The sequence below is a fragment of the Euprymna scolopes genome, chromosome 19 (assembly GCF_053919585.1).
Source record: "Euprymna scolopes isolate OS-2025 chromosome 19, ASM5391958v1, whole genome shotgun sequence".
Classification (NCBI taxonomy): Eukaryota; Metazoa; Mollusca; class Cephalopoda; order Sepiida; family Sepiolidae; genus Euprymna; species Euprymna scolopes.
In genome coordinates this window covers 35,709,927-35,729,813 of record NC_136500.1, presented here as the reverse complement: position 1 = coordinate 35,729,813, position 19,887 = coordinate 35,709,927, and the positions used below count along the sequence as shown (strand labels likewise).

The 19,887-nt window shown below is 34.8% G+C and overlaps 1 protein-coding gene across 4 annotated transcripts in view; it reads left to right on the top strand.

Moving 5' to 3' along the window:
- Window positions 1–19,887, top strand: part of LOC145303520 (TGF-beta-activated kinase 1 and MAP3K7-binding protein 1-like) — an 85,550-nt gene that overhangs the window by 32,535 nt on the left and 33,128 nt on the right. For all 4 annotated transcript variants that reach the window (XM_080144965.1, XM_080144966.1, XM_080144964.1 and 1 more), the window contains exons 4-6: window positions 4,314–4,400; window positions 12,170–12,296; window positions 17,336–17,561. In XM_080144965.1, coding sequence (XP_080001091.1) covers window positions 4,314–4,400; window positions 12,170–12,296; window positions 17,336–17,561 — 440 coding nt within the window. The remainder of the gene's footprint in view (window positions 1–4,313; window positions 4,401–12,169; window positions 12,297–17,335; window positions 17,562–19,887) is intronic.

Sequence of the window (19,887 nt, the reverse complement as noted above, 5' to 3'; positions counted from 1 at the left end):
TAAAAAAATACAAATGCAAGTAATATATTTATTTTATTTTTATTTTTTTTTTTTTTTTTATTTTTTGTCAAAATATTAGTCTGTCTTTTTTCTTCAAGAAAATATTTTTTACCATATAATTGTTAGGTGTAAGTACAATTTTTTTTTTTTTTTTTTTCGGTTGTTAATTGCCGGTGGAAGAATTTTCTTGAGATGAGGATATTTCCTTAGAAATCTTTTACTTCGGTCGACAACCGTTGACGGCAAAGATAGTGGGAGATGGGGTAGAGGAAACATTTTTTATGGTTGCCATTTTCAAAACCCATAAATGATTTTTACTATTGTTGGAATCTCTTACACACATGATCTTTTTTAAGCAAAAATTTGTGTTTACAATTGTTGCACCTCATTTTCTTTTTTTGGACAGCAATATGAGATTGTCTGCATCTGCGTTTTCATTTCTTTTTCTAACATGCATAGATTTATTTCCTTGCCTGTCATTTTTCTGTTTGGCGAGTTTGAAAATATATTTATCAGCTTTTTTTTTTTTTTTTTTTTTTTTTAGTCGCTTTCTTCCAATTCGAATGTGGTTCTGCTTCCATTTAGATAGCACTTTTTCATTGGCTAATCAAACTCCCAGAAATTGAATTACAAAAAAAAATAAATAATAAATAAAGAACTAATCAGAAATTAAAAAGTCACCCCCGCCCCTTAACATCACCTTAAAAATTACCAAAAACATAACAGAATAAAAAAAAAATAAAATAAAAAGTCAAGTCAGCGTTTCAACATTTGTACAATGCTCGGCTGATTCCAATGATTGCCGGTCTTGCCCGGTGCTTGATGGGAATTCACGAGAATTCAGGTCAAATTATGCAAGAGTGCTGGAATCTTTTACTTCGGTTGACTGTTGAACGGCCATCGATGGCAAAGAGGGAGGAGATAGGGTGAAGGAAATGTGTAAGTGTGCTCCAATATAATACCGCATTCCCTTCGCATATTTTTAAGGGTAGCCATTTTGGATGGTCATAAATGATTTTTACTATTGTTGGAATCTCACCTGGTGGAGAGAGTATCACATACTTCTTTTGTTGGGGCGATTACATCGACCCGTTTTTATCTGTTCTTTTATTTTTGAAACTGTTGTGTGTGGCGGGGGTGGGGGGTTATCAACGTTACTCACGATGAAAATGATTAATATCCTTAGTATAGTAGGTATGTTCAAAACGGAATTTTGATGTCAACCCGGTCAATGCTGGGTACCCATGCTAGTATATATACAGGGTGGCCAAAAAAAACGGGCCCCAACTCTAATTAGGCCCCGTTTCTTAGTGTTTTGTCCAAATGAAATGAAACTTTCATCATAACTAGTTTATTATATTCAGAACATCACATCAAAACACTAGGGTCTTTGGTCTTTTTTTTTTTTTCTCCGTTGACTGTAAAATGCTCAGAAAAACAATTGAATGTCCTCTGTTTTTTGTGGGTCACCCTGTGTATGTGTGTGTGTGTGTGTGTGTATATATATATAATATATATATATATATATATATATTTTTTTTTTATATGTATCTCTATATTTCTTATCTGCTCTTTTGTCTAGAGCTCTTCCTATTTTTTTATTTTTTACCTTTTCTTTTTTTCTGTCCTTCCCTTCTTTTTTCTTTTTTTAATGATCACCATAATTTTTTTTTTAACAGTCCTCATTATCAATTTTGGTTTTGGTTTCAATTCTAGCTGATGGCACTCAACTTATATATATATATATTTTTTTTTTTTTTTTACTTTTGAAATCATGACTATATATATATTGGGTACAATATAATATGAAATAATGGACTCTATAATTATAAATACAAAATCTGCATAAATTGTATCATACTTAAGTGTATTTTACGATCAGACAATGCCTGGCACCCCTGCTAGTATATATATATATATATTAATAGATAAACCATATTATACTTGAGGTTTAATAACACTCCCCACCTCACCCATTTTTTTACCCGGTTATGGTCATTACTGTACCAAACTAGGCAATTGTGCAAAACTGGGGGCTTGTACTGGAGGTGATTTGAATTTTGTAAATTGTTATAGCAGTTATACCAGACACCATAACATTCAGCGCTGGACAAGGCGCTATTTAATTTTACATTCAAAGCTTTTAAATCGGTAATAAGTACATTTCTCCTACCTCCATCAAAATATAACTTATATAACTGGTTCACAATAAAATTTACTTTAAAATGGTATTTTAATATTTTTGTTGTGATTTGTATGTTCGAAGAAATCGCTATTTTAATCCGATTGTTAACGATGAAACATGCCAGCATAGCACGCCCACTGACAGTAGATCACTTTTTGCAAATAAGCGGTCGGGGTGTGTTCACATAAATATTAGTGGTGAAAGTTATACCTGTCGACGACGTTTCTAGTTGTTTTAGCTAATTAGAGAAAAGAATTGTCTTTGCTACAAAATTTGAACACAACATGTACGTCTTTCCAGTCAAAAGTTAGAATATCTCAAAGTTGACGCTTTGTAGTACAAAGATAAGTAAAGATAGAAACTGTGTTCAAACGTTATTTAATAGCGAAAATATTTCTTTTGCCCTAAAATTTGAAAAGAATTGGATGAAGACTTTTTATTCTAGAGTCGTTAGAAATACTGACAAGCGCTTATAAACATGAGAATTTTTGTGCATCATCGCACACACAAAAAAAATCTGTAAACACTCATTCATAAACTAACTTAGTATTCATTTTATTTTTGTTATTATTTAGAAACATAAGTTTTAAATTATTAACAGGAAAAGAATATTTAAAAAAAAAAAAAAAATTTGAAAAAGAAGAATTGACAATGAACATGGGGTTTTGGGTTTCGAGTCGCAAATTAAGCATCTCAAAGTTAACGCTTTGTAATACAAAGATAAGTAAAGATAGAAACTGTTCAAACGCTATTTAATAGCGAATATTAATTTCTTTTGTCCTAAAATTTTAAAAGAATTGAATAAAAACTTTGTATTCCGGAGTCGTTAGAAATACTGACAAGCGCTTATAAACATCAGAACTTTGATGCGTCGTCGCGCACGCACACAAAAAGCATCTGTAAACACGTGTTCGTTAACTAACTTACAAACAAAGTATTCATTTTATTTTTGTTATTTAGAAAACATAAGTTTATGATTATGGAAAGCAAAAGAATATTTTTAAAAAATAAATTATTTGAAAAAGAATGACTGACAATGACTAAGCTTTTAAATGAGTTCAAACGTACAAACTACTTATCCAGTTAAGTAAAAGAATAACTTTTATTGGGTTTATTTTACAATCCACAGAGGCATGAGAAAGTATCCAAAAAACAAATATATAACAAATAAATGTTACCAAAGGCAAGTACTCTTCTACCTACCTCGATAAATTTTTGGTGTTGTAAATGTTTATTCTGTTCAAAAAAATAAGTAGTGTCGAGTCTTACATGAAAACAAGAAAAAAAAATGGCTGTGATGCCTCTTGAAGTTCAACAATGACTTAAAAATAAAAAATTCTACAAAATAGTGGTAGAAACTCACCCGATAATTGTCACGATAACTTGAAGCCATTAAAAATGAAATTTAATTATCCTAATTAGTTTAATGAACTTGTAAACATAATTGTAATCTGTAATTTACTTCCATTTGATATGCTACAAGCCATTTTTTGTTAATAATTTCTTTGAATAAGAATTAAAGTCGAAAGCTGCAAAATTGAATTTCCATTAAAAACCAAAGGCGTTATATCAATTTCAACTAAGACCAATGTTGTCTACTTGTCATGTCATAATTAGTAACATATTGCATAAAATATGTACTTTCACGATTCATTGTTCTTCCATTATTATTTTTGAATTGTAACAAAATAGACTGCAGTTACGTCCCCTGCTATCATACAAACTTGCCTGTTTATTATTTAAGTAAAACTTGCAATTTTTTTTTAACTGTTTTCATTAATAATTAATTTACTATATTTTTTTTCATAATTTTTGGATATTAATTTCGACACCATTAAATTAATGGTTTTAATTGAAATTCAAAATTTCGATTTTTGTTCTAATTCTAAATAAGCACCCATTTATCATAGTTACTTACTCTTTCACGCAAATACTAAGTAGCAAATATCTTTCACACAAATATTTATTTTCATACTTGCTATAAAGTTGTAGAAGCTAGGCAAGTATAGGAAATGACGTTAATAGGTACTTTACCAACATCTATTGAAGACCCAGTATAAACTGATATTTTTATATTTGATTGTGAATGTTGATCATGTTTGTTGATTCCTTTTTTTTTATCTTATAGGCATTCACTGCTGTTGAAAAGGGTTATTTTGAGTCTGTTATTGAATTTCTGTCAGAGAAAGCTGCTTTACAGTTTGAAATTCAGGAGGTAATTAAAATTTATACAACGTTTTGTATTTACTTTGTTCTTCATTTAATGATGGTATTTTATAGTGTGCTTTTCTTTAATTTTTTTTGGTTTTTATTTAGAATTTGACATAATTAAAAAAAAAAAAAAAAAAAATTTTAAAAATACAGACAAATCTTTGTATGTACTCGTCATGGAATGAAGATGTAATATTCCAAAAATCACAAACTGATAGTATTTTTTGCTTTTAACTAAGAAAATCAAATTTTATGACTAGTGAGATGGAGGCTGGGAGCCGCCATTTCTTTTTTTTTTTTTTTTAGAATGTATAAAAATCTACTTGCCTTCCTACAGTTGAATGACAAACATGTAAAATAAAAGTTTTGTCTGTATTAAACTGACACAAATCTTTCAGCCAAGGGCCCTGTTGGTAGGGCATTAGAATACACCGACTGCCCTCCTGCAGAGGGTAAAAGTCCCTCAATGGGGCCACCTGTTGACTGTGGGTGGCGATCCGTGACACTTTGGAACGGAATCCTGGTAATTAAAGGTCTTGGAGGACGAGTTCATGAGCCTCCTCTTACCAACACATCACTTTGGCCCTTACTTTGGTTAAACGGGCGGTCGGAGGGGCCCGATCCGATCAATCGGCTGGTCAGGTCAAGCCCTACATCTACTATCAATGGTTTGGACTAAACTGAAAATTTTTAAATTAGTAAGAGAAATCCTCTCAAACAAAACCATAGAAACAAACGAAACTTCACTCCCCAAATTAAACGTTTGAAAGCGCTGGCCAAGAGTCAATCAGCAAGTGTAGAACCTAATTTCGATATGGCAGCAAACAACTTTTTTCACTCTAGATTTGGGTAGTGAAATTTGGGTAATGACAGATGCTCTGTATTTCTTACTTGATTGAGTATACTGCCTGTGTAGCTCTGACTTTGTCAAGGTGAATGGGTTTCCCTCTTGACAAAGTCCCAATATTGGGCTCCGAGGTGGGTGGGGAACACAGGCAATGAAACTCTTATCCATATTTATGTCAAAACAAAAAACAAAACAAACACTCTTTATCGGGCTCAGAAAGAGAGGAAAATTCAGATTTCCCCAACTACTATGTATTAGAATCACTGGATGAAACTCCGATGTCAAAATTGTCCCCTTTTCTCGTCGAAAAAGTGCTAACCAGGAAAATAAACCCAAAAATGATTTAAAAAAAAAAAAAAAAAAAAAAAAGATGGTAACCTATTAATCGACATTGAGACAATAAGCCAAAGCCTAAACTTAGAAAATATGAAAACTTTCCATAACGTTAACATTAAAGTCACCCCACACAATAGACTAAATCAATCCAAAGGAGTTATCCGAAGCCGGGAACTATCACTTGCTTCACCAAAAGAAATCCAGAATGAACTGAGCAAACAAGGAGTCATTAACTGTAAAAGAATCTATATAAAGAAAAATTCAGAAAAAATACCAACCCATACTTATATTACATTTAACACTCCAAAAATTCCACCTAAAATTAAAATTGGTTACACCATAGAACCAGTTGAAATATACATCCCAGATCCTCTGAGATGAAATATATAATAAACATCTCATTCATAACAATATCAAAATCACTAACAAAAAAAACAGCTGAAATCTTAGCAGAAAACTTTGCCAAAAACTACTCACCAACTAATAGGAACAAAGAATTCCAAGTCATCAAAAACCAAGCAGAACAACAGTAAATCCGCTTCCACTCAGACAACACTGAATACTACAATCAAATCCTTACTATGTACGAACTAGAAGAATCTCTCAAAAACACCCATAATTCAACAGCCAGACCTGATGAAATTCACTATGTTTTCCTAAAAGAATTGCCAATGGAATCAAAAGAATACCTCCTCAAAATTTTCAATGAAAAATTCCCTGACACTTGGAGACACGCCATTATAATTCCCATACCTAAACCTTCAAATGACCCCTCAGATGCAATAAACTATCGTCCCATTGCACTTACAAGCTGCATCTGCAAAAGCCTCGAGCGAATGATCAATAGAAGACTAACCTGGTACCTAGAAAGAAATCACCTAATCTCTGAACACCAAGCAGGCTTCCAAAAGGGCAGAAACCCTATTGACCACATCATAAATTTGGAAATCTATATTAGAGAAGCCTTCATCCTCAAAGAACATGTGGTAACAGTTTTCTTTGACATAGAAAAAGTCTTCGATACCACTTGAAAGTTCGAAATATTAAAAGACTTGAATGAACTAGGTCTAAAAGGCAGAATGTCAACATTTATCAAAAACTATCTGAGTGACAGATCCTTCCTTCCAAGTAAGACTAGGAAACTGCCTATCAAAGTCTCAAAAACAAGAACTGGGAGTTCCCCAAGGTGGAATTCTTTCAGTCACACTTTTTAATGTAAAAATAAACAATATAGCTAATAACATAAACACCGGAACAAACTATGCCATCGATGTTGACGATTTCATAAGTTTTAAGGCCAAACATATGAACACTATTGAACGACACGTACAACTATGCATCAACAAAATAAGCAACTGGGCTATCAAAAACAGCTTCAGCTTTTCTCAAACAAAAACAAAATGTGTCCACTTCTGTCAACAGAGAAAAATACATCCTGACCCTGAGCTAAAAATTAACAATAAACTAACAGTTACAAATCAATACAAATATCTTAGAATCACCTTTGACAAAAAACTCACCTTTATACCCTACATTAAATACTTAAGAAAAAAATGCAACCAAAGGATTCAACTTGTGAGAACCATAGCTCATACAAACTGGGGAGCTGATCGCAAAACAATTCTAAAACTCTACCAAACACTGATAAGATCAAAGTTGGACTATGGCTGCTTTATCTACGGTGCAACAAGAAAATCCTACATTAGAGAACTCAACACAATTCACCAAGGACTCCGACTAGCACTTGGAGCATTTACCACTACACCAGTCGAGAGTCTCTATGCAGAAACAAATGAACCTACACTTGAAATGAGATGGACAAAATTAGCCCTACAATACTATACAAAACTTGCATCTAACACCTCAAGCCCTATATACCAGAGTGTCTCTCACCCCAGACACCAAACCCTATTCCAAAAAAAGGAAAAAGCAATCAAGCCTTCCGCATGGAAGAAATAAAAGACAAAGCCAAAATTAACATCTTGCAAATCCACAAAGCTTCTACACTTAAACATCCATTCTGGCTTTCCAAAACCTCTGTAAACCCATCCGAACATCCAAAACATACTACTACACTATTAAATCTCTCAAAACACCCCAAATCCAACACAATTAAACCCATCTTTATGGAAAAAAATACATGACATCCTTCATGACTATCCAGATTATGAACACATTTATACTGACAGAGCTAAAACCAAAGAAAAAGTCGGAAGTTCTGCCAATTATCAGCAAAGAAAAATCCAAAAACGCCTACCTGATAGGTCTTCCATCTTTAGTGATGAAGCCTCAGAAATAAACCTGGCTCTTAATATTGTAAGTGCCGATCAAGCAAACAAGTTTATAATATTTTTGGACTCTTTATCAGTTCTTTATTAAAAGAAAAGAACACTCGCAATCTGCTAATAACTAATCTATTACACAAACTTGATTTTCTTCATACTCAAAAACAAATCATCCTATGCTGGATCCCAAGCCAAATTGGCATCCTAGGAAACACAAAAGCTGACCTAGCTGCTAAAGAGTCACTAAACCTGGAAATATCCAACATAAAAATCCCCTACACCGACTTTAAACCAACCATAAACCTATGCATCAAAACAAAATAGCAACAACAATGAAACACTTATACAAAAAAAAACTACAAGAAATCAAACGTACACTTGGAGAATGGAGTCCCAAATCTAAACTAAACTGAAAAGAAGAGGTGATTATTACAAGATTAAGAACAAAGCACACAAATATCACCCACTCATTCCTATTAAAAGGAGAATATCCACCTGAATGTCTACCTTGCCAAGAAAGCTACACCGTTAAACATTTTCTAACTAACTTCATGGACCTAGCTCCCCATGCCAAAAACACTACAGCACTAACAACATTAAAGATCTCTTTGAAAATATAAATGAAAAAAAAATTCTAAATTACTTGAAATAGGTAAATCTCTTCTCCAAAATATAAATCTAACTTAAAAAAAAAAAAACAATTTCAACCCAAATCTTTTACTAACCTTCCAATTTCACCTCAACATATTGGAAGATAAAGAACACCTACCTTACTAAGACAAACCCCAATAAAAAAAAAAAAACAAAAAAAACTTATTTGGCCTTAAATGACCATGCAGCTATTGATAGGCCAAAAACCGAACGACCAACCAACCTTCAGTCAAGAGTCCCAAGGGACACCATCTATCTGGAGAGCCACACTGGTCAAACTGCTTGGCAGCTCTGAGGAAAATTAACTGCCTACATCAAATGTTCAGCTTCAATTTCTACACTTGTTTCTCCTCCAGAAGAGAACAAAGATTGACTCTGACCACTTCCCCTTCTTATCTCCTGGAAAGATTTTATCTCAATCGATTCTGGGACCAGAAGATAATATCCAGACAGTCTGCCCCTATTCGTAAGGGATTATTTGGGATTACTTTTCCCAAGCAGGTCAGTCTTAGCATGAATTTCCCTTGAAACGCTTACTTTTTCAAGCAAAGAAAATATCTCCTGGGTGGTAGGACTCTGACCAGGGATACTTTCAGTTTTAGTACCCCCTCCCACACACACATCTGCCTCTCATCCTAGCAAAACATTTTTAATAATTTAAATAAGCATGTCTTGATAATTATGATTGACAAGTATTTTTTTTTTTTTTTTTTTTTTCTCATTTGTAATATCTTCAGATACAAAAATGAACCTAATTCTGTGTGTGTGTGTGTGTGTGTGTGTCTAATATATATGTAGGGATATTCCGTACATTTTAGTTTTACTGGTAGTTTAAAAATCAATAAATTTTTATTATTTTAACATTACTACCAGCAGTGGAAGATTTTATTTTAAATAAAATCAAATAAAAAGGACAATTAAAAGAATCGTTTTTGGCATCAGAAAATAGGCACAAACTTTTTTTTTTTACCCCAAACAAGGCATACTGCCACTTTGTTGTAGGGGTCTACCATCAGGGACATAGGCATCGGGGGTACAGTGTAGGGAGTTGGGCAGCAAGATGTTGGTTCACGTTGCACTTGAACTTCTGCATGTCAGTACAGTTGGGGAAGCAGGGACCTAGCAGTGAATTCCAAAGTTTAGCTGTCCTGGGGAAGAAACTACTGGAGTAGAAGGCTTTCTTACATCTAGGGATCTCTACTGTGAAGGGGTGTGGGCTTAAGCTGCTTGTCGGGTTTGTTGGGGGTATTTACGTCGAGGGGGCACAAGTGCTTGCAGTTTGTCAGAGCATTCACCGTTAAAGTACTTGTAGAAAAGGCAGAGGGATGCAACATTTCATCGATGGGACAGGGGCTGAAGTTTAGAGGACAGTTCAGGACCTATCAGATTGGCGACTCTTTTGAACCTTGTCTAGGAGCAAGAGACTAGTGGTAGATGCACCAGCCCAAATATAACAATACTCCATACATGGGCGAATGATGGCCTTATAGAGGTATAGGATACTTTCGGGCATTAGTATCTTTCTAGCACGATTGAGAGAACCTACATTCTTCGCAGCGGTTCTGACGATACTCTCAATGTAATTGTTCCAACTCCTGTTTCCTGAGAGCGTTAGGCAGAGGAGTTTAAAGCATGTATTTTCAGATAAAGAATCTTTGGCCATTGCTATTGGTGGTAGAGAAGGTTTCTTGTAATTATTGAAGGAAACAAGCTTAGTCTTGGCAACATTGAATGTGACCATCCATTTATGTCCCCATTCCACTACAGATCGGAGGTCATCCTCTAGTGCTTCTCCCATTTCTTTAGATATGTGTTCATTTGTTTTCCTGTCGTGTCTGTTATAGTGTGGTGTCATCAGCATATATACCCATCTCACAGGCAATTTTATCAAGGTCATTTATGAATATTAGGAATAACAGAGGTCTCAGGATAGACCCCTGAGGCACTCTTGCATTTATATTGTATTGTTTAGATGTATGACCGTCGAGGACAACTTGGATTTTTCTCTTATCTAAGAAGGATTTAATTATGTCATGTATTCTTCCAGTGATATCATATGATCTGATTTTCCTGAGAAGACCTTCATGCCATACCCTGTCAAAAGCCTTAGATATATCCAGAGCTACCGCTCTACCCTCCTCCGCTTTGTCCAGTGAATGGTATGTACGTTACATTACAGTTAGGATGTCTGCTGTTGAACAGGCTTGTCTAAATCCACATTATTGAAGTTTAGCATCTGTAAGGTGATGGACTAGAGCTTGGTTAAAATATTTTGGCGAAAAGTGAGAGGAGGCTAATGGGCGATAATTTACTGTGTCAGTTCTTTCGCCAGAATTCTTGAAAACTGGTACTACAGAAGCAGTTTTCCAGCAGGCAGGAAAGCAAGATTCATTAAGGCATTTGTTGTAAAGTTTGGAGAGAACTGGAGCTACTTCGGCGGAGCACTTTTTTAATAGCACATTCGGGATGAGATCAGGTCCACATGCTTTTGCAGTGCCAAGATTTCTTATGATAGCATGCACCTGAGAAGGGGTGATTTCCAGATCGTCTAGTGTGGCGTCTGTCCACAAAGGAAAGTCAGGGAGGGGGTGGTTGGCAGGGTCCAGTGTGGAGTTGGAGGAAAACCGACTGGCAAGCATATTAGCCTTCTCAGTTGCAGAGCAAACAACCTCATGATTGTTGGATAGTGGGGGTATTGTTGATTACCCATTATTTACTACACTGTTGTAGATTTTCCAGAAGTCGCGGGTCCCTAATTTCTGTGCTTTGATGTGTTTTCTGGTGGTTTCAGTAAATTCTCAATTAGCTGTCGCTATTTCTTTCTTACAGTTATTTCTGGCTTCTATATACTTCTGCCTGTTTGAACTGGACTTATGTCGGTTAAATCTGCAGTAACGCATGCTGCCTTTGCGTAATGGCAGCTGCACAAGTAGAAGTAAACCATTGGAGAGAGTGGGGCTTGCTATAAAATTTCTGTGTGGGAACATGTGCTTCAATTGCTGTTTTGAACCATTCAGTGGTCTTATTTGCGCACTGTCCAGCAGGAAGTGAAAAGATATTTTGCCATGGGGCGTCCCTGATGAGATCTCTGATGGCTTCCCAGTCAGCCTTTTTATAATATCTCATTGTTTTGAGCAGTGGCTCTTCAGTTTTGGCTCTAAAGCTTAGGGCTATTTCAACTATTACCACTGCATGATCGGCTTTCCCAAGTGGGCTGTGGGTATTAGTTACACAGTCATCGGGAACCGTGGTCAGAAACAGATCTAGAAGTGATGCGTGTTGTTCTTGCTGGTCTGGGAAACGGGTTTTCTGATTCCAATACTTTAAAAAGTTCTAATTTTTCCGATTAATCGACTGAACACTATATATATATATATATATATATATATAGTTTATAACTAGCTGAAACCATCATTTTTTTTTTTTTTTTTTTTTTTAAGTAGCATAAAAATGTGTCTGAAGCGATATATTGTAAAAGTATTTATAGCTATAATATTGCACTATCAAGCTTTCTTAAAGAACTTTGTGTTATTAATCTCTATATTTGAATACAAAATTGGAAAAAAAATTTACTTCAATGGTAGATATATATATATTGTTTATCTTTGTTAAAACTGCATATAAAATCTAAGACATATATTTTCTTTGTTGCAGAATTCAAATTACGGTCCATCACAAAACATTCAGAAAAAATTGCAAGATGTTGAAGCAAAAATAGCAGGTGGAACAACTGCTACAGTTGTTCTTATTCATAACAACAAAATGTTTGAAATTAATGTGGGTAAGTTTTTTATTTTATTTTCTTTTGTGATATGATTCATTCAAAATGCAACAAGGTTTAGTTTCAAATGTTTACTACTTTGGATCTATTAGCTAGACCATTTCCGAAAATTCCAGCTAAATTGGTCTCTAAACAGATTTCAAGCACAATTTTAGTAATTTTGAAATTTTAAAAATTTATTCAATTTATTATTTTTTAAAATGAAAAAAAAACTTTTTTTTTTTTTTTTTTTAGCATCTAAAGCTCAGAGTAGCTTTTATTTTATACCCTTTGGCTTCTAATTTCGCAGTGGATCATCTGAATTTTTTGAAACATTAGACATACATGAAATATGTCAGTTCAAAGTAAATTAACAGAAAAACTTTTTTGATATCAAGCAAAAGTAGGTGCCTACACCAAAAATTATGGGAAATTATTTAGAATTTTAAAGAAAAATATAAATTAGTTTTATTGTATACTAGCAGGTGGCACCCAGTCTTTCCCAGTCGTAAAATACACTTAAATATATTTTGATTCATGTAGATTTCATTTTTATTATTACAGAGCTAATTCTCTATTATATTTCATATACATAATGGCTAAATTTAGACCAGTTAACATGATGATAAAAAATGAAAATAAAGGATAGCTAACTACGTTTCGTTCCTCGCTCAACAAAGCTAAATCGAGGAAACTTGCCATTTAAAAAAAAGAAAGAAAAAATTGGCATGAATATGGTGAGGGAGAGAAAAATATAAATAAATAAAAATAATAAGCAGGGGGAAATTACATAGAAATCAATATATGTATTAGTATTGATTTCTAAATTAAAAAAAAAAAATAACTTGAGTGCCATCAGCTAGAATAAGAAAATTTAGCACTCCAGATGCATTCTCTACTGTTTGAGCTACCGACAGATAAGAAAGATTTAAAATCAAACCACTTCAAGCTATGAATGAATTTGTACATGTGCTAAAGTAATAGAAATATGTCGGCAATTGGTGTATGATCACTATTTCCTGTTAATTTCAGTGTTATGTGACCAGTAGTTTAAGAGTTTATTAGTTAAATATTTGCACGCAGATAGACATGCATATATACATCTACTGTTTTATTTATATAGATCTCTGATTCTCCATTAGCACAAACATCTTTAATGACTTCTCTTCACTGTTCTCCCTTTTAAAGATATAAAATGTGTTTGTGAAATCTTCTATCTCTTCAAATCATGTATTTGTTGGAAGGGTTAGTTGGGACGAATTCAAAGTAGTGTAACAATATAGGTGGAGAGGGAAAAGAAACGAAAGAAAGGGGTAATAAATGCATAAATATCTGTGAGAAGCAACCCCCCCCTTCCTCCTTCTTCAAACCAAACGTAGACCCCTACCAAGCACCCCTTCCCTCACACACAACAGCACTAGCAATGAGAACTTTATCACTATCTCTCTCACTGTAAAACCCAAGGCGATAGGAAGTAGTAGCAGCAAAAAAGAAGGGAGTGAGATAGGAAAAATCTCTAAGCAGGAGAAATGAAAAATCCTGGTCTTTTTGGGCAGAGACCACAAGGAGAGCGGATGGAAAAATCCCTCGCGCCGTTATGCCAAAAAGCAATGGAGGAATCAGTGACCAGATATGACAGACGAATCATCTCCGTACGGTTTCGAGGATCAAATGGAGGACCTTCTTTTGCTGTCTAACTCAAACCCCCATGAAAAGAAACTTAACATTCGACCGCCAGAAAAAAAAAAAAAAAAATCATTGCGGAAATGATGCCCACATGGAACGATGGAAAATGGTGCGCAGCTCATACAAGTTCCGGGTTGATGAGACGATGCCGACAAATTTGAAAGGGACTGTAGAAGGAAACATCTGTGTTCATGGACTTTTAAAAATGTCTAAAAGAAAGAAGAAAGAAAAACAACAAAGAAAAAAAAAAAGCTACGCTGGTCATGCGGTACATTCTGTCGACATTTTATTTTTAATTTGTAAACCCCAGCTCCCAAATCCAACCCCGTCTCCATCCATGTTTATATATTTTTTTTCTTGGATCGCTATTCTAGAAAGACCTTCATGTCATTTCTTTTATCCCTTCTTTTTTCTTATGTTTGATTTCATTATTTTTTTCTTGGCTTAATTTCTCGTTTGCTCGACCTTACCCCAACCCATTGGGGCGTTACATTAAATTTCATTTACATGTTTAATAAAGCCCTTATGATATTTTAGCCACGTGTTGTCATTCTTGCTTTGCGTTTGAATTGTTCAAGGTTAAATGAATTATTCATGAATCTCAGACAACGTGTCATTCCAGGGCGCGAATCTGCACTCGATGTACTTTAAATCTTTTTTTATTTTTATTCTGTGTTACGAGAACGTAAGGCTGAAGCGCCATTTTAGAGTCGAAGATTCTAACCAGGGGTGATTATCCTGACTTGGCTTCTCCCAGCCCATACAGGAAATTAGTAAGTTGAATGAAATTAAGTAATACAGGCTGGAACGGTAAAATTATCACTATAGGAAAGACAACATGATTCCATTTCTTTTTGATGAAAATCATTTTTTTTGTTACCGACCATCTACTAGTTGGTCAGTTGCGTGTGTACAAATCCCAAGAGTGATAGGAGCCTTCTATCATGCCTGAAAGTGACACAATGTTCAACAGGCGAGATTGGAGATGCACCGCTATAGAACTTATGCTCTCTACCTATTTAAGTTATGACAACAGGACCATTACTAGCACCCTCAAAATGCAAATCTGGACGATTCAATGCTTGAGGGCAGAGCTCAATGAAGTTTTTGGTCATAGTTATGGTCTTTGGTGTGGTTTCAAGCAAGGGCCATATCATGCTACCTCACATCTTCGAAGTCGGCTTGAAAGTCAACACGAAAGTGTCTGGATGTGCTGAAGAGTGTGGTGGTCCCCTGATGCAATCAGGTGCCGCTTGTCAGTCCTGGGTGTTGCAGCAAGACTCAGCGCTGGCCCAAAAGTCCAAAGAGGCTCAGGCTTGGCGTTAGGAATATTGTGACTTTGTACCCTTCTCTCACTGGCCCTGTCCTTCCCCAGCCTGAACCCGCTGGTTATTTGGTCATATGTTAAGAACATCACCAACATGACCTCCCACAACCAAAGTCAGCCTGATCGCCACCATCCACCATGTATTCGTTGAGCTCCCACTGGTGTTTGTGGAAAAGGCATGCTCCCAGTTCCGAACCCATATCAAGGTAGTGATTGTGGCTGAAGGCAGCTCCATTTAATAAATGTCATCTCTACTACATAATCAAGTTACCTGAATTGATTTTTTTGCAGTAAAACTTTTAAAGCCGTAGTGTTGTTTTCTTTAGGGTGACAAATTTATCGTGAAAACTCCGCCATGAGGTTAAAAATACCAAGTGTAATTATTTTTCTATCAATAAGCTCGCCATAGCATAAACTTGGTATTTTTCGCTATACAGGCTGAGTTTCCAGTGTTTCTATAAAACAGCAGGTATTAATGATCAATCAGTTCTTGCAATTTTTAACTTGTAAATTCAGATGAACATATCTTGACTCAAACAAAAATTTATTGATCAAAATAAGTACCATCAGAATCAACACATTTTGCCAATGCAAAACAAGTGTATTTATGCCAGTAACGTAAAAATCTTGCTTTCTGGTGGTGATGAAGTCGCTGAAGGCGTTTTTGATATCGCTTGGGTTTTTGAAGCTTTTCTCATGCAGAAAGTTATCGAGGTGCTTGAAAAAGTGGTAGTCAGTAGATGAGAGGTCTGGAGAGTATGGCGGATGAGGTAGTTTCATAGCCCAATTCGTTCAACTTCTGCAGAGTTGGTTTAGTAATGTGTGATCAGGCATGGTCATGAAGAATTGAGCCTTTTCTGTTGATTAATGCTGGGTGTTGTTGCCAAAGTTTCTGATGTATTTCATCCATTTGTTGACAGTAGTTCACCATCGTAATGGTTTCACCTGCATTCAAAAAACTAATGGATGAGACCGGTCACAGATCACCAAACAGTCAGCATGACCTTCTTTTGGTCCAACTGGGAAGCGCCATGGAGCTTCGTCGGCATCTAACCATTGAGTTGAGCATTACCGGTTGTCATAAAGAACCCGCTTTTCATCGCAAGTAACAACCCAGTCGAGAAATGAGCCTTTCTTGTGTAAAAGAAAGGAAAATTACCTTTCATAACAGCATTTCTTTTGGTTGTCGTTCAATTTGTGAGGCACCTAGTTATCAAGTATTTTTGTCTTTCCAATCTCTCAAGTGGTTGGAAATCATTATACACGTTACATCTAATTCAAAAGCAAGTTCTCGAACAGTTGTGTGTGGGTTGGTTTTGACTAGGGCTCTTAATTTATCATTATCAGCATCTGATGGCCAACCACTTTGCACATCATCTCCAAGACTCTCATCGCCACTACAAGATTTCTTAAATCACCATTGTGCTGTGCGTTAAGTAGTGGTTTCTGGACCACATGCTTTGTTGATATTGCAAACTGTTTTTGCAGCTTTCCGACCTATTATTGAAATGAGAAAATTGTGCACATTTGCTTTTTTTTTTTCCATCTTTTATTCAGCGTTCTGAATAAAAGACAAAATTGTTTTAAAATGATTGTAATTTACATGATTAGATAAAGTGAAAAATGTAAAGGTGTTATAATGGAAGCTTATTTGAAAATACATCATTTCAAATCAAAATAAAAAATTCCGCAAGAACGTTCATGTCCATCTAATATATATCCAGCATTCACGTAATAATAATTCTGAAACAATGTGTATTAGAACATACTAAAATTCATAACCTTGATAAGTAGCCATTAATAATACTTTTTGATGTCATTATTTTTTATTATTCGTTTAAATTTTTTTTTATGTAATTAAATTGTGTTCTATCTTATTTTTTTTGTAAAAGTTATGTAAGCAAGATAAATATATTTAGATTAAATGAGATTCAACTCCCTTCACCTGGGCTGTCGTTAAATATCTTGATTGTTGCTGTATTTTTTTTTTTATTAGAACTGTTTGTGAGGCATTGTTTAATGTTGATTTAATTGTTATGTTCTTTAGGTAACACTAGAGCTCTTCTCTGCAGAATGGTAGACAAAGGCATTCAAGTACACCAGCTTTCTGTCGACCATACTATTAATAATGAAAATGAACTGCTGCGTCTCCAAAGAATTGGAGTTGATATTGACAAACTGAAAAGACTGCGCAAGTTGGGCAATTCAGAGAACACCCGCTGTATTGGAGATTATAGCGTCAAAGGAGGCTATAAAGATATCAACAGTCTCCAGTAAGTAATCAATAAATATTTGTCCTTCTGTATTAATGAAAAAAAAATTTTTTTTTTCGTATTAATAATCTATTAAATAAATCTCAAACATCTGTGTGCGTGTCCGTATGTCTGCTAAAAACTTTTGTCATCCATATCCTACGGGCACAAACATGGCAGTGTTAGAAAGAGCAGTCTCTCCGACAAAAAAATATTGAAAAACTGGAAAAAACATTGATTATTTTGTGTATAAATATCATTTTTTAATCTTTTTTTGGGGGGAGGGGGGGGGTAAAAATAAAGACATTGCTTTTGACGTGGTTTGCAAACCGTGCATGTGCTAACCGTCATGTTCTTCTATTTTAAATAGCTAAATTTGCCACATTAAAATATCTGCGTCCTCGTGAATCCATCGATAAAAGCATTCACTTGCTAACTTGAATTATGTAAGTTCGCGCCTGGCACGTGTCAATTTTTTTTCTTACAAAATTTTGTTTTTGTTTCCACTTCTGGCTGATGCCATCCAAGTCCCTTTTTTACACTAGTAATTATATAAAGGGCTGTTTTCTGTATGTATGTGTGTTTGTATGTCCAATTAAAAGTCAAAAACTACAAAACAAACATTCACAAAGTCAATATCTTCTTGTTGATTGATATTATCCTGGGTGAATATTATCTAAAACTTTCAAAAAATTATTCATTCCCTTGCGGTCAACTGGGTTATGCTTTGTCAGGAAGTTCGGAGATGGAGGGGGGGTGATCTTTTTTTTCTTTTTTCAGCGTTATGTACTAATTCAAAAAAGAAAAAAAAAGCCAACTCTTTCCTTAAGGAATCCATTATATAAAATAGTTGTATGTGTGTGTCAAGCTAGAGAGTAATGAACTGGATGAAGAAGAAAGAGGGGAGTGAAGAGACCAAGATAGATAGGTAGAGCGGTAGAAAGATAGAAGTTTTAATAGGAATAGCATACATTTTAGATTTGGGCAATGCCAGGTAGCCCTACTAGTCTATTATATAGAATATAGTTGTTTGTGTGTATGTATGTATGTCCAGCTAAAAGTCAAACGAGAAATCTATTATATGAAGAACAGTTGTATGATGTGTGTGCATGTCCAGTTAGAGATGAATGGGCTGAGCAGAGGGTGAGGAAGGGGAAAAAGAGAAAGACAGAGAGGTAGAGCAATATATATATATATATATATATATATAAATGAAGATATCTGTCTGACTGTGTACACTTCCCTACCAAATAACTCTGTCAATTTTTCAGTCTACAGACTCGCGGTTTTACATAAGGGGTATTGAGATTTGGGAAAATCTTTTCAATCGGGTTTCAGCCAGAAATTTTGGTGGTAAGGGGTCCAAGTTCAACGATTTGACCTTTAAGAACTCTACCAAACTCCTTCGCCAATTTTAGGTCTAAACACTTGCAATTTTAGATATAGGTTACTTGGACATGGATCTAACTTTATAATTTGATTTGAACCGAAAACAAATGTTATGGGGTTATAATTGGGGTCAAAGTTAAAAAATAATTGACCTCTGTGATCTCTACCAAATTACTCAGCCAATTTTTGGTCTAAACATTTGAAATTTTACATAAAGTGTATTCAGACATAGGGCAAGCTTCTTAATCAGTATTTGGCCAAATATTTGGCTTCCAAGGGGTCAAAGTTCAAAAGAATTTACTTTTGCGGTCTCTAGCAAACTATTCAGCCAATTTTGGTCTAAACATTTGAAATTTTACATGCAGGGTATTCAGACATGCAGCAAGCTTTTTAATTAGTTTTTGGACAAAAATTTGGCTGGCAAGAGTTCAAAGTTTATAGAGTTGACCTTTGTAGACTCTATCAAACTGCTCCACCAATTTTGGGTCTAAACACTTGAAATTTTAAATGTAGGTTACTTGGACATGGGTCAAACATTTTAATTTGATTTGAGCCCAAAACAAATGTTAAGGGGTCAAAATTGAGGTCAAAGTTAAAAAAAAAAAAAAAAAAAAATTGATGTCAGCGGTCTCTACCAACTTTTCTGTATGGTAGTTAAGGAAGCCTATTATATAGAAAGGCATTACCGTACATATTCACACCTTTTAATATATACATATGCACATAAAGTTATCAACAGTGCATAGGGCCCGAGCAAAACCGAGCGGAACTGCTAGTATATCTATAAAAGTGAAAATGTCTGTATATTTGTGTCTGTCTGTATGTGTGTATGCACACTTCCTTACCAAATAACTCTGTCAATTTTTGGTCTACAGATTCGAGATTTGACATAAGGGGTAATGAGATTTGTGAGAAAATATTTTTAATCGGGTTTTCAGCCAGAAATTTGGCTATTAAG